At 47.1% G+C, this 27,976-nt stretch overlaps 1 protein-coding gene and 1 non-coding gene across 3 annotated transcripts; both read left to right on the top strand.

Moving 5' to 3' along the window:
- The first annotated feature begins 193 nt into the window (after window positions 1–193).
- On the top strand, window positions 194–27,976 carry RNF41 (ring finger protein 41). 2 transcript variants are annotated; one of them, XM_054442045.2, is made up of 7 exons: window positions 194–403; window positions 5,550–5,734; window positions 18,363–18,475; window positions 21,896–22,167; window positions 24,179–24,314; window positions 24,728–24,831; window positions 25,679–27,976. In XM_054442045.2, the coding sequence occupies exons 3-7, from the start codon at window positions 18,386–18,388 to the stop codon at window positions 26,028–26,030; spliced, it is 954 nt and encodes a 317-aa protein (XP_054298020.1). In that variant the 5' UTR covers window positions 194–403; window positions 5,550–5,734; window positions 18,363–18,385; the 3' UTR covers window positions 26,031–27,976. The 2 variants fall into 2 exon arrangements, with proteins under 2 accessions (XP_054298020.1, XP_063503066.1); XM_063646996.1 differs by lacking the exon at window positions 194–403 and adding an exon at window positions 462–571.
- On the top strand, window positions 15,786–15,889 carry LOC129010982 (U6 spliceosomal RNA). The gene has a single exon (XR_008493131.1). It is a non-coding gene; the product is annotated as a U6 spliceosomal RNA (small nuclear RNA).

The following is a 27,976-nucleotide window of genomic DNA, read 5'->3' as shown; positions in this document are numbered from 1 at the left end:
CACACGTTTTTGCCGGGAAGAACATAGAGTTCTCCCTCCCAAATGGCTATATAGTCCTGGCTGGGACTATATAGACTGTAGACTAGACTTCCTGTCTACAGTGGAGGCCTGGCCAGCCTTCCTCCCTCCTCGTAGGCCGCTCGTGGCTGCTGGTGTAGGGGCTGAATTAAACAAAGAGGCGGGGTTTGGTGACGAGCTTCCGCCGGGTTGCGTAGCAGCGGTGGGCGGGGCAAAGGATCCGTCTGAGACGGCGACGAGTGGTCGGAGTCTTCTTTCCCCTCCTTCCCCTTTCCCTTCCCTTCCCGGGAGAGGCTGGGACCCAGCACCGGGGCAGTACTGTGGCCGCTGCGGCCTCAGCTCCGACTGGGTCAGGTTGCGGAGACTCCAGGCCGCTTCCAGGGCGGTGCGTACTGCGCCTGCGCGATCTTCCACCTAAAAGAGGGTGTGGGAGGGGAGGAGGTGATGCCCCAGGGGTATTGGGGCGGGGGGTTGAAATACTGGGGTTCAGGAGGAGGGATGGTGGTAGAGATAAAAATGTGAGAAGGGAGCAGCACTGGCGAGGAGTCGGGAGGTGAGAAGGGGGCTCTGGAGATTGGGTTGTTGGGGAAGGTCCATTGGAATAGGGGAGCTTTGAGAAGTGCGGGAGGGGGCCTGGGCTAGCTGGAGGACCGGCACCTGCAGACCTGGGGGAACAGCGTCATGTTTAAATGGGCAATGATTGACGGGCCAGAAGGGGAGGAAGGGAGCATTCCGGGGGCCAGCCTGGGCAGGGGCGGTGGAACCTGAACCCCCGCCCTCGAAGCGCCATAGCTTGGCTCCTCTCCCATGCCTTGTCTTTGGCAGCCTTGTCCTCTCATTCCTTCCCCGCTCTTCACCCCCTCCCAGCCCTCCATGAAGGAATCTCACATTCTTCACATCCCTGCGCTTGGTTTGCAGCCTGGCTCTCTGGCGGGGTTCACACACCACACACTGGAAGGCCTTCCCTAACTCAGGACTTTGGGAAATTGGGGAGTGGGGAGGAGGGGGCCAGAGGAAGAGCAGAAAGCCAGGAGGGGTGAAGGCGTTTTGCTTGAGGGATTGACAGACTGCTTCCCCATTCAGAAACTTCATTTCACCTAACAGCAAGTGGGGCTGTTACTGAGGCCACTGTTCTTGGGGACTGGCCGGTGATAGTGTTATCCCTTTCTATACAGGGGTTTTAGAGTCTGACAATAGGGCAAGAGCCTATAGTGTTGTTGGCTGATAGTTTTGCCCCAAATAAGAATGTAGTGGACTAGTAGGGAATGTGAGTGATGCGCAATGTTAAGCCGACCGACCTGTGGCTAGGCCTGCCTTCTAGTAAAAAGAAGTAACAAGCTTCTTTCAAGCGTTTCCTCTCCGACTCTCAGTACTCTAAATTTATTTTGCATTCTTTTTTTTTTTTTTTTTTTTTTTTTGAAACGGAGTCTCACTCTGTCGCCCAGGCTGGAGTGCAGTGGCACAATCTCGGCTCACTGCAACCTCCTTCTTCTGGGTTCAAGCGATTCTCCTGCCTCAGCCTCTTAAATGGCTGGGATTACAGGCACCTGCCACCATGCCTGGCTACTTTTTTGTATTTTTAGTTGAGATAGGTTTTCACCATGTTGGCCAGGCTGGTCTCAAACTTCTGACCTCAGCCGGGCGCGGTGGCTCACGCCTGTAATCCTAGCACTTTGGGAGGCTGAGGTGGGCAGATTGCCTGAGCTCAAGAGTTCGAGACCAGCCTGGGCAACACAGTGAAACCCCGTCTCTACTAAAAATATAAAAAATTAGCCGAGCATGGCTGCATGCACCTGTAGTCCCAGCTACTTGGGAAGCTGAGGCAGGAGAATTGCTTGAACCTGGTAGGCAGAGGTTGCAGTGAGCTGAGATTCCACCACTGAACTCCAGCCTGGGCAACAGAGCGAGGCTCTGTCACCCCATACCCCCCTAAAAAAAAAAAAAAACCCTGACCTCAGGTGATTGGTCCACCTCGGCCTCCCAAAGTGCTAGGATTACAGGCATGAGCCACTGCACCCAGCCTTATTTTGTATTCTGTTACTACAAATAATCTTACATGAGGATAACAGTATTCAGTATCCTTTCATATTTATTTATTTATTTATTTTTGAGACAGGGTCTCACTGTGTCACCTATGTCACCCAGGCCGGAGTGCAGTGCTGTGAACTCTGCTCACTGCAACCTCTGCCTCCTCGGCTCAGTTGATCTTCCCCTTTCAGCCTCCTCAGTAGCCGGGACTACAGGCACTCACGCCATCGTGCCCGGCTAATTTTTGTATTTTTTGTAGAGACAAGGTTTCACTATGTTGCCCAGGCTGGTCTCAAACTCTTGGACTCAGGTGATCCACCCACTTCGGCCTCCCAAAGTGCTGGGATTACGGATGTGAGCCACTGCGTCCAGCCTCCTTTCATATTTATTATTTCATTTGATTTGCAGATAATATATATAAGGGGTGTGCGTGCGTGTGTGTGTGTATATATATATGTGTATACACACACACATATATACACCTTATATTATGCTGGGCGCAGTGGCTCATGCCTGTAATCCCAGCACTTTGGGAGGCCAAAGGTGGTGGATCACATGAGGCCAGTTTGAGACCAGCCTGGCCAACATGTTGAAACCCCGTCTCTACTAAAATATAAAAATTGGCTGGGTGCGGTGGCTCACGCCTGTAATCCCAGCACTTTGGGAGGCCGAGGCAGGCAGATCACGAGGTCAGGAGATCGAGAACATCCTGGCTAACGCGGTGAAACCCCGTCTCTACTAAAAATACAAAAAAAATTAGCTGCGTGTCCTGGCGGGCGCCTGTAATCCCCCAGCTACTTGGGAGGCTGGAGCAGGAGAATGGCGTGAACCTGGGAGGCGGAGCTTGCAGTGAGCCGAGATCGCGCCACTGCACTCCAGCCTGGGCGACAGAGCCAGACTCCGTCTCAAAAAAAAATAATAAATAATAAATAATAAATAAATAAAAATTAGCCTGGCATGGTGACACATGCCTGTGATCCCAGCTACTCAGGAGGCTGAGGCAGGAGAATTGTTTGAACCTGGGAGGTGGAGGTTGGAGTGAGCCAAGGAGATCGCCTCACTGCACTCCATCCTGAGCGACAGAGCAAGACTCCATCTCAAAAAAAAAAAAAAAAAAGAAAAAATATGCCAAGCATGGTGGCTCATGCCTATAATCCCAGCAGTTTGGGAGGCCGAGGCAGGCGGATCACAAGGTCAGGAGATTGAGACCATCCTGACCAACATGGTGAAACCCCGTCTCTACTAAAAATACAAAAATTAGCTCAGCATGGTGGCACATGCCTGTAGTCCCAGCTACTTGGGAGGATGAGGCAGGAGAATCGCTTGAACCCAGGAGGCAGAGGTTGCAGTGAGCCAAGATCGTGCCACTGTACTCCAGCCTGGCGACAGAGCAACACTTTGTCGCAAAAAAAAATAGCATATATATATTATATATATACCTTATATCAATATGTAAGGCAGGTATCATTTTCCCTACTTGACAGTTGAAGAAACAGAAAAACTACAGCAGGGTTACTTGACTTGTTTAAATGTGTAGATTTGGGGGTGGGCACAGTGGCTGGTGCCTGTAATCCCAGCACTTTGGGAGGCTGAGGTGGGAGGATTGCTGGAGCCTGCCCAGGAGTTCAAGACCAGCCTGGGCAACATGGCAAAACCCTGTCTCTACCAAAAACACAAAAATTAGCCAGGCATGGTGGTGTGTGCCTGTGGTCCCAGCTATTTGGGAGACTGAGGTGGGAGGATTGCTGGAGCCTGGGAAGGCGAGGCTGTAGTGAGCTATGATCATGCAACTGTACTCCAGCCTGGGCAATAGAGCAAGACCCTGTCTCAAAAAATAATAATAATAATTTATGTGGGCCAGGCGCGGTGGCCCACACTTGTAATCCCAGCATTTTGGGAGGCTGAGGCGGGTGGATCACCTGAGGTCAGGAGTTCGAGACCAGCCTGGCTAACATGGTGAAACCCCATCTCTACTAAAAATACAAAAATTAGCCGGGCATGGTGGTGGATGCCTGTAATCCCAGCTACTCTGGAGGCTGAGGTAGGAGAATCACTTGAACTCGGGAGGCCGAGGCTGTAGTGAGCCAAGATTGCGCCATTGCACTCCAGCCTAGGTGACAGAGCAAGACTCTATCTCAAAATAATAATAATAATTTATGTGAAAGCACTTTGGAAACATCAAAGCAGCATCCCCAGCCTTTTTGTGGAAGATAGTTTTTCCACAGACAGTGGGCGAGGGGATGGTTTTGGGAAGGAACTCCACCACTTCAGATCATCAGGCGTTAGATTCTCATAGGGAGTGGGCAACCTAGATCCCTCGCATGGGCAGTTCACAATAGGGTTCGTGCTCCAATGAGAATCAAATGCCGCTGCTGATCTGACAGGAGATGGAGCTCAGGCCTTAATGCTCACTTGTTTCCTGCTCACCTCCTGCTGTACGACCTGGTTCCTAATAGGCCACAGTCTGGTACTTGTCCATCTGGGGATTTGGAGACCTCTGCCTTAAAGCATCATCCTGTACACATAATGTATTATGGATCTATGCATTTTGCTTTTTTTTTTTTTGAGTCAGAGTCTTGCTCTGTTGCCTAGGCTGGAGTGCAGTGGCATGATCTCGGCTCACTGCAACCTCCACCTCCTGGGTTCAAGCAATTCTTCCTGCCTCAGCCTCCTGAGTAGCTGGGATTACAGGCACCCGCCACCATGCCCGGCTAATTTTTATATTTTTAGTAGAGATGGGGTTTCACCATGTTGGCCAGGCTCATCTCCAACTCCTGACCTCAGGTAATCCACCCGCCTCAGCCTCCCAAAGTGCTGGGATCACAGGCGTGAGCCATTGCACCCAGCTGGATCTATGCATTTTGTAGTCACAGATTTGGAATCATTATTACTGGTAGTTATATGCACTGAATAAAAGAATCTTAAATCTCCAACAAATCCTCTTCTCTAGTTTTCCTCTTGTCCTTTTCTTTTTTTTGAGACGGAGTCTCGCTGTGTCACCCAGGGTGGAGTGCGATGGCGCCATCTTGGCTCACTGCAAGCTGCAGCTCCCAGGTTCACGCCATTCTCCTGCCTCAGCCTCCCAAGTAGCTGGGACTACAGGCGTCCGCCACCTCGCCTGGCTAATTTTTTGTATTTTTAGTAGAGACGGGGTTTCACCGTGTTAGCCAGGATGGTCTTGATCACCTGACCTTGTGATCCACCCGCCTCGGCCTCCCTAAGAGCTGGGATTACAGGCGTGAGCCACCGTGCCCGACCTCTCTTGTCCTTTTCTTTCCCCCTCCCAGCTATGTTCAAATCTACTGGACCCTGTGTGTGTGCTTCCTTAGCTGGTGAGCTCCCTCCTTAGAAGGTAGTCTTATTTGCCTAGCACTGAAAACTGTAGTGCTTAATGGAGTTGTCTCATCCTCCCCAACCAACTGCCAGATCCATCTGTCCAGTCTCCTTGCCAAGTGGAGGTAGTTCTCCTGACTCTCCTTTCTCTTGCTTGTTCCTATTACTAGAGTACTCCTGATTGTGACATCACATTCATCCCCTGGGCGATGGAGCTTGTCACTGGGAAGGAAGACTCAGTCGGAGAATAGCCAACAAGATGGGTTACTGGGAGAATCTCTTCAGTGGCACTGAGTGGAGGCATCAGGGGGTTGGAGCCTTGTGAACAGGGAACCTGCCCCCCAACACTTGGAAGGTAAAGAGCTTTGATTCAGAGTCCCATTCCAGGCCTCAACCCTCTTCTCTGTCACTCGGGATTCCTTCTGCCCTTGAAAGCCCAGTTCTTAAAACTTCTTTCTGCAGAAAGCTTTCTGTGATTAATCCGTACCATTTGTTCTTTTTTGTATATTTACAACTTACATAAATTATTAACTTTTACTTGTTAATAATTTGCTTAATACGTTTATGTGTTTTTATGTGTTTTTTTTCCTATGTACTCATTGGGCTCAAGCCTACACCTTAGTTTGAGGACAAGGATTATGTGTTTCTTCTTTTTTTTTTTTGAGACAGAGTCTTGCTCTGTCGCCTAGGCTGGAGTGCAGTGGCATGATCTCAGCTCACTGCAATCTTCACCTCCTGGGTTCAAGCAATTCTCCTGCCTCACCCTCCCAAGTAGCTGGGATTACAGCTAATTTTTGTGTTTTTGGTAGAGATGGGGTTTCACCATGTTGGTCAGGCTGGTCTCGAACTCCTGACCTCAGGTGATCTGACTGCCTTGGCCTCCCAAAGTGCTGGGATTACAGGCGTAAGCCACTGCGCCTGGCCGTGTATTTCTTCTTTATGTCTCTACTGACAAGGAGATTATGTATTTAGGATGATGAAGTTTGGGGTAACCACACAAATAGTGCTTGGAGCTGGTGACCAGGTCATTGCTGGCCTTTGATGCCTGGCAGGCCTCTGTTTAGACATTAGATGAGTTCTTGAAGAATTCTGTCGTTCTGGATTCTTTTGTAAATTGAATAAATTAAAACTAAAGAGGCCTAACTTTAAAATCCCCATGTGGTTAATCCAGTATGATCCACGGCATTCTGGAATTAGACAGAACCTTAGAACCACTCATCTCGCAAGTGAGGAAACTGAGTTCCGAAGAGGGGAAGTGATTTCAGTCTAAGGGTTCTATTGCTTAAGTAAAAAAGATCACTTCCCTTCACTTAAAAAGTCAAGAGCTGCCTGGAGACAGCAAGGTCAGTTAGCGTTAAAGCCAGGATACCTTTTATAACATAATTACCCATTAATTTATCTTTCTTTTTCCTTTTTTTTTGAGATGGAGTTTCGCTCTGTCGCCAGGCTGGAGTGCAGTGGTGCAATCATGGCTCACTGCAGTTTCCACCTCCTGAGTTCAAGCGATTCTCCTGCCTCAGCCTCCCGAGTAGCTGGGACTATAGGCACGTGCCATCACACCCAGCTAATTTCTTGTATTTTTATTAGAGACGGGGTTTCACCATGTTGGCCAGGATGGGCTCGATCTCTTGATCTCATGATCCACCTACCTCAACCTCCCAAAGTGCTGGGATTACAGGTGTGAGCCACCACGCCGGGCCTATTTTTGTTTTATATGCTCAATCTCAGAACCTTAGAATCATAGAACTTATAGAGCACCTTAGAACTTATGTAGCCCAGGATGCTTCATTTCACATAGGGAACCGAGACCCAGAGAGGCTAAATAAGTTGTCCAAGGTCATTCATTTGGTTAGTGATAAAGCTAGAACTAGGACTCGGGTTTCTGGATTCCTAACACAGTTGTTTTTTTTGTTTTTTTTTGTTTTTTTTTTTCCAGAACTATTTATTGGGAGACAGGGAGATACGATGAAATGTTTTAGGGACACCTGTGAGATCCTTTGCCAGCTAATTTTTTTTTACCATATTGAAGTTTCCAGGAGTCATCTGTTTCCTTAGATCAGGGCAGGTTATGGGGCCCTTTCCCTATGTGTTTAATTGTAGTGATCAGAGCTGGAGAATCCTCAGACATCTGCACCTTTGTTGTATTCAGGGCATAGAGGAGAGAGAATGGTAGATGGGAGACTGCATACTTATACCTGACTTTTGCCCTTATGTTTTTGCCACAAAATTGGTGGCAGAATGCCCAGTTACCCAAAGTGTAAATCATGGGTTAGAATGACTTCTCTAATGGTTCTCTAAGCATGTGTGCATGAATGAATGTGCATGGTTTCATCTATGCTTATGGGTTAAAGAAATCCTGAATAAGTGAAGATAAATGTCCTTCAGGAAAAATGTGAATTCCTAGCTTTCTCTAGTGGGAGACCAGAGAAAACAACCACAACAGTAAGTTAAAAGGGCATAGAAAGGGGTCTGATAAGGCTCTTGTATTCCTTCATAAAAATTATTCTATTATAATGCTGACCGGGAATAGGGAGATATCCCAGTATAACACTGAGGAGGTAAAGTAGCATAGTTACCTGTTTTGGATTTGGCCTGTGGAATAGGAGACTGGGAATGCAGTTTTCATTTTGGGTTTAGTATGGTCAGATAAGGGAGGTTGGCAGAACTCTTGTAAGGCCTCAAGGGACACTTCAGTGCTACTTCAGTTCAGCTCCCCAGGTTTAAGTAAAACCTTCTAAGGCCTTTTGCTTTCCTACACCCAAAGAGAATATCCAGGAAACTGCTTCCAGTGGCTGTGGTCACTGGCTATGACTCTTGAGGTCCCTGTGGTTTCAGTTTTACTAAGGGCTTCTGCCCCAGGGCAGTGAGCAGCTGAATTCTTTTGAGGCATCCCCCCTGGAATGATAACCTTTCCCTATGACAACCCACGGCAGTGTTAAGAGTCCCAGAGATTAGAAGGAATAGTCAAGTAAACCTAACCTGACAGATTTAGATTGTCTGCCTGGTGGCAGTGCAAGGCAGCCTAGTCTAGAGCTAACTTCCAAGGTTGCATATAACCATGTCAACACCGGTTTCCTGGCTGAGCGCGGTGGCTCACGCCTGTAATCCCAGCACTTTGGGAGCCCGAGGCGGGTGGATCACGAGGTCAGGAGATCGAGACCATTCTGGCTAACACGGTGAAATCCCATCTCTACTGAAAATATTAAAAAAAATTAGCCAGGCGTAGTGGCGGGTGCCTGTAGTCCTAGCTACTTGGGAGGCTGAGGCAGGAGAATGGCATGAACCTGGGAGGTGGAGCTTGCAGTGAGTGGAGATTGCACCACTGCACTCCAACCTGGGTGACAAAGCGAGACTCCACCTCAAAAAAAAAAAAAAAAAAAAAAAAAACACTAGTTTCCCGTAGATGACAAATAGGAAATACCCTAACCAGATTAGAAATCTAAATTTCCCCTTAATTCTTAAGGCCAAATCCCTGAAAGAGTACAGTTATAGAAAGGTGAATAAAGCAGAACCTCCAGAAAGATAAAGAGGGGTTTAGATTTAGGAATAACATTGCTTAGCATCTCTGCAGTTTTGTAAATGCTGACTTTATGGTGGGAACCTTACAGCTCCTAATTTGGCTGGCAGGTTCCCATACCCTGTGGCCATCTCTGTACCAACTCAGGCAAGTTCTTTGCTGTTTATTCTGGGGGACATGGGATCTCCTGAAATCCCATTAGGAAAAATTTTAAGAATTTGTGTTCCTCCTCAAGACAATATTATTAGCATTGCTTTAAAATGAAAAGATGGCTGGACACAGTAGCTCACATATGTAATCCTAGTACTTTTGGGAGGCTGAGGTAGGAGGATTGCTTGAGCCCAGTAATTCAAGACCAGCCTGGGCAACGTGGCGAGACCCCATTTCTATTTAAAAAAAAAAAAAATACACCAGCTGGTATGGTGGCGCACACCTGTAGTCCCAGCTGCTCAAGAAGCTGAGGTGGGAGGGTCGTTTGAGCCTCGGAGATTGAGGCGGCAGTGAGCCATGATTGTGCCACTGCACTCCAGCCTGGGTGACAGCATGAGATCCTGTCTTTAAAAGAAAAAAAAAAGAAAGAAAGAAAAAATATACGATTAAGCACAGTACAAGCTCTAGGCTTATTTTCTTATTTTCTTTTTTTTTTGTTTTTGAGATGGAATCTCGCTCTGTTGCCCAGGCTGGAGTGCCGTGTTGCGATCTCTGCTCACTGCAAGCTCCGCCTCCCGGGTTCACGCCATTCTCCTGCCTCAGCCTCCTGAGTAGCTGGGACTACAGGCGCCCACCACCATGCCCGGCTAATTTTTTGTATTTTTAGTAGAGACGAGGTTTCACCGTGTTAGCCAGGATGATCTCCATCTCCTGACCTTGTGATCCTCCCACCTCAGCCTCCCAAAGTGCTGGGATTACAGGCGTGAGCCACCGTGCTCGGCCGGCTCTAGGCCTATTTTCTTTTCTTTTCTTGAGACAGAGTCTCTCTCTGTCACCCAGGCTGGAGTACAGTGGCGTGATCTCGGCTCACTGCAACCTCTGCCTCTTGGGTTCACGCCATTCTCCTGCCTCAGCCTCTCGAGTAGCTGGGACTACAGGCGCCCGCCACCATGCCTGGCTAATTTTTTGTATTTTTAGTACAGACACGGTTTCACTGTGTTTGCCAGGATGGTCTCTTTCTCCTGACCTCATGATCCGCCCGCCTTGGCCTCCCAAAGTGCTGGGATTACAGGCGTGAGCCACCGCGCCCAGCCTCTAGGCCTATTTTCTACATTACCTCATAGCAACAAGGAGAAGAGTTTAATTTTTTGTTTTGTTTTTGAGACAGAGTCTCACTCTATCACCGAGGCTGGAGTGTAATGGTGCAATCTCGACTCACTGCATTCTCTGCCTCCTGGGTTCAAGCAATTCTCCTGCTTTAGCCTCCAGAGTACTGGGGATTACAGGTGCCCGCCACCATGCCTGGCTAATTTTTGTATTTTTAGTAGAGATGGGGTTTCACCATGTTGGCCAGGCTGGTCTTGAACACCTGACCTCAAGTGATCTGCCCGCCTCGGCCTCCCAAAGTGCTAGGATTACAGGCATGAGCCACCGGGCCTGGCCTAGATTAATGTTATTTTAATTGTTGCTCCTTATTCCAAGGATAACTGTTTTATTTGCAGAGACAGGGTCTCACTATGTCACCCAGCCTGGAGGGCAGTGGCACCAGCATGGCTCACTGAAGCCTCAACCTCCTGCATTCAAGCAATCCTCCCACCCAAGAGTTCCAGACCAGCCTGTGCAACATAGTGAAACCTTGTCTCTACTAAATGTAAAAAATTAGCTGGGTGTGGTTGGCAGCACCTGTGGGCCTAGCGACTCAGGAGACTGAGTCAGGAGAATTGCTTGAGCCTCCAAGGTCAAGACTGCAGTGAGCTGTGATGGTACCACTGCATTCCAGCCAGGGTGACAGAGTGAGACCCTGTCTCAAAAAAAAAAAATTAAATCTTGTGGAAAATATGACCTAGATTGAAAGTATAATCTCCGCATCTAGATTTTTTTATTTTTGAGACGGAGTTTCGCTCTTGTTACCCAAACTGGAGTGCAATGGCAAGATCTCGGCTCACTGCAACCTCCACCTCCCGAGTTCAAGCAATTCTCCCGCCTTAGCCTCCCAAGTAGCTGAGATTACAGGCATGCGCCACCATGCCCAGCTAATTTTTTATATTTAGTGGAGACGGGGTTTCACCATGTTGGTCAGACCGGTCTCGAACTCCTGACCTCAGGTGATCCACCCACCTTGGCCTCCCAAAGTGCTGGGATTACAGGCATGCACCACCTCACTCAGCCTGCATCTAGGTTTTTTTTTGAGACGGAGTTTTGTTCTTGTGGCCCAGGCTGGAGTGCAGTGGCGCTATCTCGGCTCACCACAACCTCTGCCTCCCAGGTTCAAGCGATTCTTCTGCCTCAGCCTCTCGAGTAGCTCGGATTATAGGCATGTGCCACCATACCTGGCTAATTTTGTATTTTTTTAGTAGAGATGGGGTTTCTCCATGTTGGTCAGGCTGGTCTTGAACTCCCGACCTCAGGTGATCTGCCCCCCTCGGCCTCCCAAAGTGCTAGGATTACAGGCATGAGCCACCACGTCTGGCCCTAGAATTTTTTTTTTTTTTTTTTTTTTTTTTTTTGAGATGGAGTCTCATTCTGTTGCCCAGGCTGGAGTGGAGTGGTGCAATCTCGGCTCACCGCAACCTCTGCCTCCCGAGTTCAAGCAGTTCTCCTGCCTCAGCCTCCCGAGTAGCTGGGACTACAGGCGCATGCCACCGTGCCCAGCTAATTTTTTTTTTTTTTAGTAGAGATGGGTTTTCACTATGTTGGCCAGGCTGGTCTCGAACTCTTGACTTTGTGATCCACCCACCTCAGCCTCCCAAAGTGCTGGTATTTCAGGCATGAGCCACCGCACCTGGCCCTAGATTTTTTTTTTTTTGGAGATGAAGTCTCACTCTTGTCCCCCAGGCTGGAGTGCAATGGCAGGATCTTGGCTCACTGCAATCTCCACCTCCCTGGTTCAAGCAATTCTCCTGCCTCGGCCTCCTGAGTAGCTGGGATTACAGGCATGTGCTACCATGTCCGGCTAATTTTTGTATTTTTAGTAGAGATGGGGTTTCACTATGTTGGCCAGGCTAGTCTTGAACTCCTGACCTCAGGTGATCTGTCCGCCTTTGCCCCCAAAGTGTTTGGATTACAGGCGTGAGCCACCACACCCAGCCTTGGCCCTACATTTTTAAAATGTATACACTACATTTATTTTCCTTTGTTAAGTTTTTTGTTTTTTGTTTTTTTTTTTTTTTTTGAGACGGAGTCTCCCTCTGTCACCCAGGCTGGAGTGCACTGGCACAATCTTGGCTCACTGCAACCTCCGCCTCCCAGGTGCAAGCAATTCTCCTGCCTCAGCCTCCCGAGTAGCTGGAGTTAACAGGTGCATGCCACCACACCCAGCTAATTTTTTTGTATTTTTAGTACAGATGGTGTTTCACCACGTTGGCCAGGTTGATCTCGAACTCCTGACTTCAGGTGATCCGTCTGGCCTCGGCCTCCCAAAGTGCTGGGATTACAAGCTTGAGCCCCCGCGCCCGGCCAAGTTATTTTTATTAAAATGGGTCTATACTATACATACTCTTTTTGCCACTTGTGTATTTCAGTTTGAGAGGCAATTTAGCCAAGTGGTTAAAAGCTTGGGCTTTGCAGCCAGTCTGTCTGGGTTTGAATCTGGCTCTACCACTTGTTAGCTGTATGATTCTGGAAAAGCTTTTTAACCTTTGCACCTCTGTTACTCATCTGTAAAATGTGAATAATTATAGTCCCAACCTTCTAGAGCTGTTGTAAGGATTAGATGAGTTAATAGGCAAAAAATGTTTAAAATACTGTCTGCCATATAGTAATGCTCAATAAATGCTGGCTTCATTATTATTTAATTGTATATGTAGAATCAAGGCTGCAGTGAGCTGTGATTGTACCACTGTACTCTAGCCTGGGCAACAGAATGAGACCCTATCTCTTAAAAAAAAAAACAGCATGATAGCATATATAATATCTATAAATATAAATAAATTATTTTTATTTCTATATAATAAATATATTAAAACAATTTATTTAGAGGCAGGATCTCACTCTGTCACCCAGGCTGGAGTGGAGTGACGCAATCATAGCTCACTGTAGCCTCTAGCTTCTGGCCTCAAGTGATCTTCCTGCCTTGGCCCCCCAAAGTGCTGGGATTATAGGTGTGAGCCACTGTACCCAGCACAAATAATTTAAATAAATAATATGAAATAAATATATCTAGGTCATATTAATGTGACATGATATTGCATTTTATGGATGTAAGGAATTCTACTGGATAGATTTTTTGCTATGACAATGCTTAAACAGTTTAGTACAATTCTTTTTGCACCCTTGTTTATTTCCTTAGGATAAGTTCCTGGAAGTAAGATTGCTAGGTAGAAGGGTATATGCTTTTTTAGGACAGTTTGTGGTTCTTGTTATGAGTTAGTTTGATCAACATTTTCTGGCAAGAGTACATTTTTTCCCAGACATGTTATATGTGTGTCAGTACATGACATGTTATATGTGTATGTGTTATATGACATATATGACACTTATAGTGTATGAAACATAAAGTAGATTTTTTTTTTTTTTTTTTTTTTTTTTTTTTTTTTTTTTTTTTTTTTTTTTTTGAGACAAGTCTCACTCTGTTGCCCAGGCTGGAGTGCAATGGCACGATCTTGGCTCACTGCAACCTCCGCCTTTCAGGTTCAAGCAATTCTCCTGCCTCAGCCTCTCGAGTAGCTGGGATTACAGGTGCCCGCCACCATGCCTGGCTAATTTTTGTATTTTTAGTAGAGACGGGGTTTCACCATCTTGGTCAGGCTGGTCCCGAACTCCTGACCTCAGGTGATCCACCCACCTTGGCCTCTCAAAGTGCTGGGATCACAGGGGTGAACTACCACACCCGGCCTAAGTGGATTTTCTTATTTTTTGTTTTAACCTTAAATCTGTCTTTCACAGTTTAGTGTAATTATAGATTTGTTTACTTATTTGAATAGTGAATACACACACACACAGAGAAGCTTTTTCAAAGGTACAAAGGGATAATTAGAGAAATTAAAAATTCCCTCCTATCTTTGTTTCTTTGTACCTCCACCTTAGCAGCAAACACTGTTGGCAGTTTTCTGTTTATCCTTCTGGAGAGTTCCATGCACATGTAAGCATACACACATACATATTGTTTTTTGTATCTGTGGTAGTGTACTTTACATATACTATTCTGTATCTTAGCTTTTTTCTTTTAGCAGTATATCTTGGAATTTTTCCATACCTGGTGCATTTTAAGGGCAGCAAGGATTTTTTTCTCTGATTAATTTTATAGCTATTGTCGAGAAAACAAATTACAATTTATTTCATTGAGGTAAATATTATAAAGTCAGCAGTTCAATGGATGAATTGTAGATATTTGGGGATATTTTTGCTCTCAGGTAGTAGCTATCTCAGCCAACTCCTCTTCTTGACCTTTTCTCTTGCCCCTTTCCCTTCTTCCCAGCCCTTTGTATTTGTCTGGACTATGAAAATAGCAGTAGCTGTCATCTACAATAGCACTAAGCAGTCTGAGGTTGCATTAATTGAAGTAGGGAACAAAAGTTGTGCCCATATTGGTCAGTCCACATGTAGAACTCTAGGCACCCAATTATCTTTTTTTTTTTTTTTTTTTTGAGACAGAGTCTCACTCTGTGGGCCAGGCTGGAGTGCAGTGGTGCGATCTCGGCTCACTGAAACCTCTGCCTCCCGGGCTCAAGCAATTCTCTTCCCTCAGCCTCCTGAGTAGCTGGGATTACAGGCGTGTGCCACCACACCTGGCTAATTTTGGTATTTTTAGTAGAGATGGGATTTCATCATGTTGGCCAGGCTGGTCTCAAACGCCTGATCTCAAGTAATCTGCCTGCCCCAGCCTCCCGAAGTGCTGGGATTACAGGCGTGAGCCACTGCGCCTGGCCTTTTTTTTTTTTTTGAGACAGAATTTCACTCTTGTTGCCCAGGCTGGAGTGCAATGGCATAATCTCGGCTCACTGCAACCTCTGCCTCCCGGGTTCAAGCGATTCTCCTGCCTCAGCCTCCCGAGTAGCCGGGATTAATTTTAGTAGACAGGGTTTCTCCATGTTGGTCAGGCTGGTCTCAAACTCCCGACCTCAGGTAATCCGCCTACCTCAGCCTCCCAAAGTGCTGGGATTACAGGCGTGAGCCACCATGTCCAGCTGTTGTTTTTTGAGTCAGAGTCTCACTCTGTCCCCCAGGTTGGAGTGCAGTCGTGCAATCTCAGCTCACTGCAACCTCCGCCTCCTGGGTTCAAGTGATTCTCCTGTCTCAGCCTCCCTGAGCCTCCTGTCTCAGGCATGGCACCACTCCTGGCTAATTTTTGTATTTTTAGTAGAGACAGGTTGTCACAATGTTGGCCAGGCTGGTCTGGAACTCCTGACCTCAGGTGATCCGCCCACCTCAGCCTCTCAAAGTGCTGGGATTAGAGGTGTGAGCCACTGCACCCGGCCTGATTTTTACAAGTTTATCAGTATTATTTTTTGAAAACCTGTCTCTGGACCTCTGACGTCTGTTTACCATTTTCCCTTCCTTCCTGCTTTAGAATCATCTTGTTTTTGTTTAAGATAATTCCAGATCTCCCTGCTGCTACCTCAGTGACCAGATTCTCTCCTGTCTTTATCTTTCCCTTTTCCCCTGTACTTTCCTCTCGGTACATAAAGACACTTAAGCCTTTCTCACCATAAGGAAAAACACCCCCACACAACCCACTTCCTCAGCTTCCTTTCCCCCTCTAGCTAGTTTGGTTTCCCTTCCTTTGAAATTAGGCTTTTGAGTGCTGGCTTCAGCATCACATATACTAAAATTGGAATGATAAAGAGATTAGCAGGGCCCCTGTGCAAGGATGACATGAAAATTTGTGAAGCGTTCCATATTTTTCCTGTGGCCCCACAAGGTCCTAGCACAAGCTAACACTTCACCACCACGAGGGCCAGCACCTTCTTCTAGGTGCAGGACCCTTACCCTGAGTCTGCCCAAGTAAACTCCTTGAGAATGCTCCCCCACCAAAAAATCAAGCTTTTGACAGAGTTGTGTCTTTGGTCCCTGTCTCTCCATCTCACCTCTTGTTCACTTTGTGCCACTGAAGTCTGGCTTCACTTTCAGTGCTACACTAAAACTACCCTCCACAACTCCCAACTCCATGGAACTGCTTTACTATGGTGTCCACCATCCCACATCCCAGCAATTCTTTGTTTTCTTTATCTGATTTGTCTGTTCATAGCTTTCGACAGTTATCTTCCCTCCTGTAAGTTCTCTAACCCCTTGACAGTTTTTTTTTTATTTTATTTTTATTTATTTATTTTTAGACGGTGTCTTGCTCTGTCACCCAGGCTGAAGTGCAGTGGCACAATCTCCACTCACTGCAAGCTCCGCCTCCTGGGTTCACGCCATTCTCCTGCCTCAGCCTCCCGAGTAGCTGGGACTACAGGCACCCACCACCACGCCCAGCTAATTTTTTGTATTTTTAGTAGAGACGAGGTTTCACCGTGTTAGCGAGCATGGTCTCAATCTCCTGATCTTGTGATCCGCCTGCCTCAGCCTCCCAAAGTGCTGGGATTACAGGCGTGAGCCACTGTGCCCGGCCAGTTGTTTACTGACCTCTTCTTTGGGTTTGACCTTTGGGAGCCCAAAGAAGGGGCATGGCGCCATTGCTGCTGTTTGAGTCCTTGCTCTTTTGGACTTCTCTCTTCTTTTTTTTTTTGAGACAGAGTCGTGCTCTGTCACCGGGCTAGAATGCAGTGGCGCAATCTCGGCTCACTGCAACCTCCACCTCCTGGGTTCAGGCGATTCTCCTGCCTCAGCCTCCCGAGTAGCTGGGACTACAGGTGCGCACCACCACGCCCGGCCAATTTTTGTATTTGTAGTAGAGACGGGGTTTCGCCATGTTGGCCAGGATGGTGTTGATCTCTTGACCTCATGATCTGTCTGCCTCAGCCTCCCAAAGTGCTGGGATTACAGGCGTGAGCCACCATGCCCGGCCCTCTCTTCTTCTCTTCTTTATCCCCATCACCACCACCACCTAAGTTCAGACTCTTACCGTCACTGTCTTGACTTAGATGTTCTTCCGGTCTCCAGTTTCTCCCCTGTTAACATACTGATTCTAAAATGGAACTATTATCACATTCTTTTTTAAGTCCTTCAGTGGCTCTCTCATACCCTTCAGAATAAAGTCCAAACTCCTCACAGACTTTTCACAGCATGGCCCTTGCTTGCCTCTCCAGCCTTGTCTCTTGACAGGCCCTCCCTCCCACCTCTCAGGTCAGCCTTTTCTTGAATCGCTTGAAATTCTCTGAACCTATCATATGCCCTCTTCTGGGCATTTGGACGTGCTATTTTATGTGCATAACACCCTAATGCCCTGCTCCCCCAACATTTAGCTGACTCTTGCCCTACACGACACATTTCTGGTGACACCCAGTCCCGGAAAACTTGTCAAAACCACCTTCTGCTTTCAGCCTGGGTTAGGTATTCATGTCTCTTGTCCTCATAAGGTCCTGTGTCTACTCTGAGTATTTATCACTTTATATTTTAAATGTGTGCTTATATAATGTCTTCCCCCATTAGAATTGCATTTCTTTTTTTTTTTTTTTAAAAACAGAGTCGTACTCTGTCGCCTAGGCTAGAGAGCTGTGGTGCAATCTCGGCTCACTGCAACCTCTGCCTCCCAGGTTCAAGTGATTCTTGTGCCTCAGCCTTCCAAGTAGCTGGGATTACAGATGTACATCACCACGCCCAGCTAATTTTTGTATTTTTAGTAGAGCTGGGTTTTCATCATGTTGGCCAGGCTGGTCTTGAACTCCTGACCTCAGGTCATCTGCCTGTCCCGGCCTCCCAAAGTGCTGGGATTACAGGCGTGAGACACTGTGCCAGGCCTTAGAATTAATTTTTTTTTTTTTTTTTTTGAGACTGAGGCTCGCTCTGTTCCCCAGGCTGGAGTGCAGTGGCGCGATCTCGGCTCACTGCAACCTCTGCCTCCTGGGTTCAAATGCTTCTTCTGCCTCAGCCTCCCGAGTAGCTGGGATTACAGGTGCACATACCACAACCGGCTAATTTTTATATTTTTAGTAGAGACACGGTTTCACCATGTTGGCCAGGCTGGTCTTGAACTCCTGACCTCAGGTGATCCGCCTGCCTCAGCCTCCCAAAGTGTTGGGATTACAGGTGTGAGCCACTGCGCCTGGCCAGAATTAAATTTCTTGAGTCAGCTTCCACCGAGCCAAATGACTGCTGCATAGTAGACTCCCAATAAATATTTGTTGGATAAATGAATGGATCTTGGCAATGAGTTTATGTTTGTCACCTATTTGTAGGCTTCTTCTGAACTGGCCTCTTTTTCCTGTTGTCGTTTCAGGACCTGGGTTTCAGTGATGAGACATGGGGTATGATGTAACCCGTTTCCAGGGGGATGTTGACGAAGATCTTATCTGCCCTATTTGCAGTGGAGTCTTGGAGGAGCCAGTACAGGTGAGTTGGTCTGATGGCAGGATTGGTGGGGCAACAGGTAGCAGTGGAACTAGTAGAAAATATTCATGAGCAGCGGGACCCATGGGGAAGTCACTGTGTTCTTCTCTCCACCCTCACCCAATAGAGATTTAGGTCAAAGGAGTAATGGTGGCTACAAGAATAAGGCCTTCCAGAATCAATCTAGAGGTGGATGCCACAGAGATCCAGTGGTTCAGATTTTTTTCTGAGGTCACTCTGAAAGATTTCTCCGTAAAACAGTCAGCTGCCTGTTTCTGTCTTGTGATAGTAGCTGGGTAGCTTCCTTTCCTCTACAGGAGCACTTATTAGGTTCCATCTTCCTGTCCATGATTGAACTTCTGGACTCTCCTAATAAGTTCTCTCTGCATTTTTATGATGTAGTGCTTCAGGTAATCAGCCGGTCTCCCTGCAGGCCTCTTCTGCCTGCCTGCTGTCTAACAAATAGGAAGGCTGGGCGCAGTGGCTCACACCTGTAATCCCAGCACTTTGGGAGGCCAAGATGGGTGGATCACGAGGTCAAGAGCCATCCTGGCCAACATGGTGAAACCTCGTCTCTACTAAAAATACAAAAATTAGCTGGGCATGGTGGCACACACCTGTAGTCCCAGCTACTCAGGAGGCTAGACAGGAGAATCGCTTGAACCCGGGAGTAGGAGGTTGCAGTGAGCCAAGATTGCGCCACTGCACTCCAGCCTGGGCGACATAGTGAGACTCCATCTCAAAAAAAACAAAAAACAAATAGGAAGTGGGGAACTGTATGTACTGACCTATTTTTTTCCTGGGATCTACTGAAAAGACCAGCTTTTGATGCAGCCATGCACTCTGCATTTTGATGTGAAAGCTGCCACCTTCAATAGGTCATTTCTCTGCCAGCCTTGCCAGACCAGAGTCAGTTGTATCATCCTGGGGCAAGTATGAGGAGAAGCTCACGATTACCAGGCAAGTACAATGAGTGAGGTGAATCCTTAAGAGTTGTATTCATGGGACAGCATCCTCCGGGATCCTTATTGCCCTCATTCTGTAAATACCAATTAATCCTTTCTCTTTCCTGGCTATCTAGAGATTATCACATTTTCCAAACCAGGGCACTAGGCAATGAGGTTTCATGGCCCTTCCCTCATTCACTGCTCATCTAACTCCCAGGGGCTCCCCTTGAGCCTTTGAGTTTATTTTTTCTCCCGGTACTCCAAAAGGAGTACTGATGCCTTGAGCTGAATAAAATTCAGACTGCATTCCAATGGCAACCAGCTCTGGATCTGTCTTCTTTCTAGGCCTTTGCAGTCTGCTGCCATTAGAGGCATATTAGATGGGTGTGGAGCAAGTCATCAAGTAGTAGTGTCAAGAGGTCACAGGGTGTGTCAGGTTCCCTCCTCACCCTGGCAGGGCCTTGTCTGTTTTCTGGCACTATCATTTTAGGCAAGTCACTTATGGAAAGGTGAGTCGTAGTTGGTGACAGTCTAGTCAGAAGCCACCCATCTACCTGTGGGCTTTACCTTCTGAGGAGCAGAGCAGGCAACCCTCATGATGCCAGGTTCCCAGACACATTTCTAAGGTTAGAAGGCTCCTGCTAGGGATGCTGATTTCCCCACATCATAATTATTTATTTTTTGAATAGGTGAAAAATGAACATAGTTCAGAAATCAAAAGGTATACAGCGAGAATTCTCACTTCTATCCTTATTACTGTGCACCTAATTCCCCTACAGATAACTATTTTTATTAGTTTATTTGGCATCCTTCCAGTGTGTCTTAAGGCAGATACAAGCAAATATGAATAGATGTCTGCATATATATGTATTTGTGTATACATATGTATATATGAATATATCTGTGTTTCACCTTGTTGGCCAGTCTGGTCTTGAACTGCTGATCTCAAGTGATCTGCCTGCCTCAGCCTCCCAAAGTGCTGGGATTACAGGCATGAGCCACTGTGCCCAGCCTTATTTAGCTTTCTTTTTGTTTTGTTTTGTTTTTTTGAGATGGAGTCTCACACTTTAGACTAGGCTGGAGTACAGTGGCATGATCTTGGCTCACTGCAAGCTCCGCCTCCCGGGTTCACGCCATTCTCCTGCCTCAGCCTCCTAAGTAGCTGGGACTACAGGCACCCGCCACCATGCCTGGTTAATTTTTTGTATTTTTAGTAGAGACGGGGTTTCACTGTGTTAGCCAGGATGGTCTCGATCTCCTGACCTCATGATCCACCCGCCTCAGCCTCCCAAAGTGCTGGGATTACAGGCGTGAGCCACCATGCCCGGCCTAGCTTTCTTACATTGAATTTTTGCCAGTAAATATGTCCTCCTCCTCTCTAAATCTATCATCTGAATTATCCTTCAAGACCCATATCAAATTCTGTCCTCTTCATAAATACCTGCCATGATTGAGCTAGCCTGAAAAGACCTCACCCTCCTCTGGACATTTTTGGCAATTTTTGTGTATGCAATCCAGATGGCAGTTAATAATTGGCTGCCTTGTGTCATCTGTCCTATTGTCCTAGAATATCATTTGTATCTCTTATTGTTATATAATTTTTTACTTGTTTGTCTTGTTTCACAACTCATTTTTAATCTTGAGCACAGGGAATATATATATATATTTATTTATTTATTTTGAAACAGGTCCTGGCTCTGTCACCCAGGCTGGAGTGCAGTGGTGCAGTCTTGGTTCACTGCAACCTCCGCCTTCTGGGCTCAAGCCATCCTCCATCCTCCCACCTCAGCCTCCTGGCTAGCTGGGACTATAGGCACGTGCCACCAGGCCCGGCTTTATTTATTTATTTATTTATTTATTTGAGATGGAGTCTCACTCTGTTGCCCAGGCTGGAGTGCAGTGGTGCGATCTTGGCTCACTGCAACCTCCACCTCCTGGGTTCAAGCTATTCTCCTGCCTTAGCCTCCTGAGTAGCTGTGATTACAGGCATGCACCACCACCCCTGGCTAATTTTTGTATTTTTAGTAGAGACAGGGTTTCACCATGTTGGTCAGGCTGGTCTTGAACTCCTGACCTCATGATCTGCCTGCCTCGGCCTCCCAAAGTGGCTGAGATTACAGGTGTGAGCCACTGTGCCCGGCCTACGCCTGGCTAATTTTTGTAATTTTTGTAGAGATGGGGTTTTGTCATGTTGTCTGGGATGGTCTCAAACTCCTGAGGTCAAGCAGTGTGCCTGCCTTAGCCTCCCAAAGTGCTGGGATTACAGGCATGAGCCACCGTGCCCAGCAGGAAACATATCTTAAGCCTGTCCCCTAAAATGCCTTGCCCGTAGTAGATCTATACTTTGCTGTGACCCAACGGACCTTTTGTCATAGAAGCTGCTCAAAGGCTTGATTGGCTTTGTAGAGTTATCATATCCAGGCTCTTAGCTCCTGCTAATTCCCTTGTGCCCCTTTTGCCTTGTTCTCTCTTCTAGGCACCTCATTGTGAACATGCTTTCTGCAACGCCTGCATCACCCAGTGGTTCTCTCAGCAACAGACATGTCCAGTGGACCGTAGTGTTGTGACGGTCGCCCATCTGCGCCCAGTACCTCGGATCATGCGGAACATGTTGTCAAAGCTGCAGATTGCCTGTGACAACGCCGTGTTTGGCTGTAGTGCCGTTGTCCGGCTTGACAACCTCATGTCTCATCTCAGCGACTGTGAGCACAACCCGAAGCGGCCTGTGACCTGTGAACAGGGCTGTGGGTGAGATTTGTTCCCTTCTGCCCCACATGGATAAGGGCCATCTCATTTATGCCCCTGTCTCTGGTTGCCCTCCTCACTAGCTGAGGAGGTCTCTTTGGCATGTTGGCAAGGAGTATTCTTAGCCTCCTTGGCTTCCTGCTCTATGATCTTACTTTCTTGCTGCTTTTCCAACTATAATCATTTTGCTCTTGCTTTAACAAAAGAAGGGGCACAGCAATTTAGTAAATTTGTGTAATAACATTAAAGGTTGATTGACTCTATTCTTCCCTTTCAGTCCAATACCACTTTCTGTTTGTCAGGTTGACTGCTATAATCGCCAGCCTTCTCATATTTCCTCGTGCCCTATTTTTTTATTTCTGTGGGTTATGAAATATTTGACTAAATGTTGATAGCTGAGGGGCGTGTTAGCTCACACCTGTAATCCTAGCACTTTGGGAGGCCAAAGTGGGCAGGTCACTTCAGGCCAGGAGTTCAAGACCAATCTGGCCAACATGGCAAAACCTTGTCTCTACTAAAAATACAAAAATTAGCCAGGTGTGGGGCCGGGTGCGGTGGCTCACGCCTGTAATCCCAGCACTTTGGGATGCCAAGGCGGGTGGCTCACGAGGTCAGGAGATTGAGACCATCCTGGCTAACACATTGAAACCCCGTCTCTACTAAAAATACAAAAAATTAGCCAGACGTGGTGGCGGGCGCCTGTAGTCCCAGCTACTTGGGAGGCTGAGGCAGGAGAATGGCATGAACCTGGGAGGCGGAGCTTGCAGTGAGCAGAGATTGGGCCACTGCACTCCAGCCTGGGCAACAGAGCGAGACTCTGTCTCAAAAAAAAAAAAAAAAATTAGCCAAGTGTAGTGGTGCACGCCTGTAATCCCAGCTACTCGGGAGGCTGAGGCATGAGAATCGCTTAAAACCAGAGGTAGAGGTTGTAGTGAGCCGAGATCGCCTCATTGCACTCCAGCCTGGGCGACAGAATGAGACTCTGTTCCCCCTAACTAAAAAATGAAAAGAATGTTGATAGCTGGGGTTGTGAATATAGGGCTTCTCTGAAGGAATAAGTGCACAGGCAGAATCTGTAGGAGGAAAAGGAGAGCTGTGCAGTAGATAAAAACAGTGTGTCAAAATAAATAAATAGGCCCCGTGCAGTGGCTCACGCCTGTAATCTCAGCACTTTGGGAGGACGAAGCGGGCGGATCACCTGTGGTCAGGAGTTCAAGACCAGTGTGGCCAACATGGTGAAACCCCATCTCTACTAAAAATATAAATTTAGCCAGGCGTGGTGGCGGGCATCTGTAATCCCAGCTACTTGGGAGGCTGAGGCACAAGAATTACTTGAACCCATGAGGCAGAGGTTGCAGTGAGCTGAGACCGTGCCATTGTACTCCAGCCTGGGCGACAAGAGTGAAACTCGGTCTCAAAAAAAAAAAAAACAAAAAAGTAAAATAAGGGGCCAGGCGCAGTGGCTCACGCCTGTAATCCCAGCACTTTGGGAGGCCAAGGGGGGTGGATCACATGAGGCCAGGAGTTTGAGACCAGCCTGGCTAACGTGGAGAAACCCCGTTTCTACTAAAAATACAAAAAGTTAGCCGGCCATGGTGGCATGCGCCTGTAATCCCAGCTACTCGGGAGGCTGAGGCAGGAGAATCACTTGAACCTGGGAGGCAGAGGTTGCGCTGAGCTGAGATCGTTCCATTGCACTCCAGTTTGGACAACAAGAGCGAAACTCCGTGTCGAAAACAAAAATAAAAATAAAAAATAAAATAAATTTAAAAAATAGATAAAACACTGTGTCTTGATTGGGGAAAGAAATTTAAGAAAAATAGACAGCAAAGGGGCAAGTAGGAAGCTCGGATGAAGAAAGTGAAGGGAAAAACAAGAGGGAGGCCTGAAATGAATGTTCGAAATTTTGGGTAGGACAAAATCTACTTAGCAGTCATCTGCCACAGAATAGGCCATTTGCATACATGTCCCAGTGATCACCCCTTTTCTGCTCTTTCCCCACCCTGGTCTGCAGTCTGGAGATGCCCAAAGATGAGCTGCCCAACCATAACTGCATTAAGCACCTGCGCTCAGTGGTACAGCAGCAGCAGACACGCATCGCAGAGCTGGAGAAGACGTCGGCTGAACACAAACACCAGCTGGCGGAGCAGGTAGGCCCCAAGACACGGGGGAGAACATATCCCTCATATGCAGATAACTGCCTGCCTGTGGGTAATAAAAACCAGTTGTGAACACACAGACCAGTGCTTACACTTGTGAGCCTAGATGAGTGGATATTCTGCCTGTGGCTTAGCAGGGAATCAGATTGGAGCTCTCCTTGACTTTTCTTCATCCCATTCATAGCATTAATTCACCTAACAGTTATCAGATGCCTCCTCTGTGAAGGCACATTTGTAAGTACTAAGGAGACAGCTGTGAGTGAGACAGTCTTATCCCTGTCTTCCTGAAGCTTACAAACTGGTTGTTCTTCAGATCTCTCAGTTGCCCTCATTCTTGGTTAAACTTTTGTCTTTTTTCTGCTGTCTGCCTTAACCTTTATTCCTGTTCTTCTTCCCCACAACAGAAGCGAGACATCCAGCTGCTAAAGGCATACATGCGTGCAATCCGCAGTGTCAACCCCAACCTTCAGAACCTGGAGGAGACAATTGAATACAACGAGATCCTAGAGTGAGTGTCACTCAGGACGTGGAGTGATTTCACGTCCTGACAACAAGGCCTGAAAGGAGGAAGAGCAGGAGAGTAGCAGAAGGAGGGCATTGGAGAGCTGGGCTGGGGGTCACTGCTTCTCAGATATTGGCATTAAGGACAGGGGCAGAGGAGAAGAGGATAACCCTTAGCTCCACTACAGGATGTCTTATGCGTTTGGGTGGATAGAAGGGAAAGCCTGCCCAAGGATGCACTTTATCCAGAATTAGGTGAGTACCCATGTACAAAGCCCTGTATTAAAGGCTGTGGAGTGCTAGGAGGGCCAAAAAGAAATAGAAGATATCATCCCTGTCTTCAGGTAGCTTACAACCCAGAGAAGAGGAGGCAGAGTGCAAGTCCAGGAAAGTGATCTCTAAAATGCAGCAAAAACAAGCGAAGTATACAAGTGAAGTCTAAGATCTCTTTCAGTTCTGGAGTCCTATACAGTTCATAGACTAAACTGTAAGTGTGAATCAATATATATAGGGCAAATAGTGCTGAGTGGGACATAGGATAGAGGAATAATTGTTTTATTCACTAAACATAGAGCACTAACTGTGTTAGGCGCTATATGTGCTAAGTATTGGAATTTCAAAGAAAAGTAACAGACAGAGTGCAGATTTGTGGAATTTAATCTGGTGAGTAACGTGTGGTGACTCAATTGGGACCAACTGGGGAAAGATTTGGGGTTTCTGAGCCAGTGATGGAAGGAAAGAAGGAAGAATAGGTAAGCTGAGTGCAGAGTGGGTAGTTATTTCTATTAGCAGAAAAAGCCAATACAGAGAAAGGAGATGAGCTGGAATGACCATCTTTAACCACCTCCACACAGGTGGGTGAACTCCCTTCAGCCAGCAAGAGTGACCCGCTGGGGAGGGATGATCTCGACTCCTGATGCTGTGCTCCAGGCTGTAATCAAGCGCTCCCTGGTGGAGAGTGGCTGTCCTGCTTCTATTGTCAACGAGCTGATTGAAAATGCCCATGAGCGTAGCTGGCCCCAGGGTCTGGCCACACTAGAGACTAGACAGATGAACCGACGCTACTATGAGAACTACGTGGCCAAGCGCATCCCTGGCAAGCAGGCTGTTGTCGTGATGGCCTGTGAGAACCAGCATATGGGGGATGACATGGTGCAAGAGCCAGGCCTTGTCATGATATTTGCGCATGGTGTGGAAGAGATATAGGAGAACTCGACTGGCTATCAGGAAGAGATGGAAATCAGAAAATCCCATCACTCCAGCAGGTGGGACCTGAGTCCTACCCACCATTCTTAATACGGTGGCTTATACCTGAGCCACACATCTCCCTGCCCTTCTGGCACTGAAGGGCCTTTGGGTAGTTTGCTCAGCCTTTCAGGTGGGAAACCCAGATTTCCTCTCTTTGCCATATTCCCCTAAAATGTCTATAAATTATCAGTCTGGGTGGGAAAGCCCCCACCTCCATCCATTTTCCTGCTTAGGGTCCCTGGTTCCAGTTATTTTCAGAAAGCACAAAGAGATTCAATTTCCCTGGAGGATCAGGACAGAGTAAGGAATCTCTAATCGTCCCTCTCCTCCAAAACCAGGGAATCAGCAGGCAGGCCTGTTGACTCTAAGCAGCAGACATCCTAAAGAAATGGTAAGGGTGGAGCCAAATCTCTAGAAATAAGTAGTGAGGCCGGTAATTGGCCATCACTGATGGCCCTTAGGGAAAGACTGGACCTCTGTGCCAAGCAGTATCCCTGTTCAGCCCACCTTAAAGGTGCAGGCACCCACTGGGTCTACCAGTATGCAGGTTGGGATACTGAAAATTTCCAGATGAGCTCTTCTTTCCTACAAGTTTTCATAATTAGGGAATGCCAGGGTTTAGGGTAGGGGTTAGTCTGTTGGGGTTGATGTGTTTAGCAAGAAGCTACTCCTAGCTTTTGCTAAAATATGGTTGGCACTGCCTCTTGTGGCACAGGCCATAGTTGTTCCATAGACCCCTCTCTAGCCCTGTGACTGTAGTTAGTTACTTTGATAATTTTCTTTGGCATTGTTTGTTTATATTTCACAAACTCCATCTACTGTCCCTCCCCCTTTTTTTTAAGAATGGCCTGATCATGGCTATCTCAGCCACATTGTTGGCAATTTAATTTATTTACTTCCTTTTTTTTTTTTTTTTTTAAGAAAGGAAAAAAGAAAAAAAAATCAAACTTGAAACTTTTCTTTTGATGTTCCTATTGTGGGGATTCTGGATAGGGTGGGACAGGGATGGGGGTGTGTTTTGTATTTTTTCCTTTTCAGCACAACCTTTGGCTTTAATATAGGAAGAGCCAAGGAAGTCCTTGGCTGAACTTATGATATCTGCCCCAAACCTCTGTAACCCCAACTGAAATGAGGAGCTTCCTCTCTTCCTGTGAAGGATATGACAGTCCAGCATCGATGCCTTGTGCCCTCTGGAAAAATTTCCTCCTAGCCCTTCCAGGGCCTCATCATAAAACTCTGGATTTAGAGTATTCATTTTAAAGGCAACCCCACCTTCCCCAAGTTTCCTTGGAGCTGTATAGCTGGGTTCTAAGCTTCACCATGCAAATCAGAAATTTTATCTCTAAGTACAGGCTGTGCCATGTCTCACCCACACCCCCCCTGGGGACTTCAGTTTCATTTCAGGTTACCTGGGGCATACCTTGATCCCTAGAGTGACTGGCAGAGTAAGAGAAGGGGAGAGATAATAGGTGTGATTATTTTAATATGGAGGTGGGAGTGTGGTTGGAGATAGAAAGGCTCCTCCCCACCATGTAATGGCTTCCTCTCAGAATTTTATTCCAGGCTAGCTTGCTGCAGGTCTGGGTAGTTGGATCATGGCTCCACTGGGATTGGGGTGGAAAGCTTGAGGGGAGTAGGGTTCCAGCTCCGGGACATTGTGCTCAGGAATTTGAAAACGCTGCTATACTTATTCTGGTTACTACATTTCTTCCACTCCCCTTTCCCCTACCTGCCTTACCAAGGCTCATACTGTCCTGTCCTTACCCTCAGACGGAGCCAGGAAGCTCAGTGAAAGGCTTCCCTACCCTTTGCACTAGTGTCTCTGCAGGTTGCTGGTTGTGTTGTATGTGCTGTTCCATGGTGTTGACTGCACTAATAATAAACCTTTTACTTAACTCTCTAAA

The sequence above is a fragment of the Pongo pygmaeus genome, chromosome 10 (assembly GCF_028885625.2).
Source record: "Pongo pygmaeus isolate AG05252 chromosome 10, NHGRI_mPonPyg2-v2.0_pri, whole genome shotgun sequence".
In the NCBI taxonomy this organism is placed as follows: domain Eukaryota; kingdom Metazoa; phylum Chordata; class Mammalia; order Primates; family Hominidae; genus Pongo; species Pongo pygmaeus.
This window is presented reverse-complemented; position numbering and strand designations above follow the sequence as displayed.

Bases quoted from the DNA above. Each gene is read 5' to 3' on its own strand.
- RNF41 (XM_054442045.2), top strand. From the start codon at position 18,386: ATGGGGTATGATGTAACCCGTTTCCAGGGGGATGTTGACGAAGATCTT. The intron at 24,315-24,727 runs GTAGGCCCCAAG...TCCCCACAACAG, and splicing joins AACACCAGCTGGCGGAGCAG to AAGCGAGACATCCAGCTGCT. The intron at 24,832-25,678 runs GTGAGTGTCACT...ACCTCCACACAG, and splicing joins GAATACAACGAGATCCTAGA to GTGGGTGAACTCCCTTCAGC.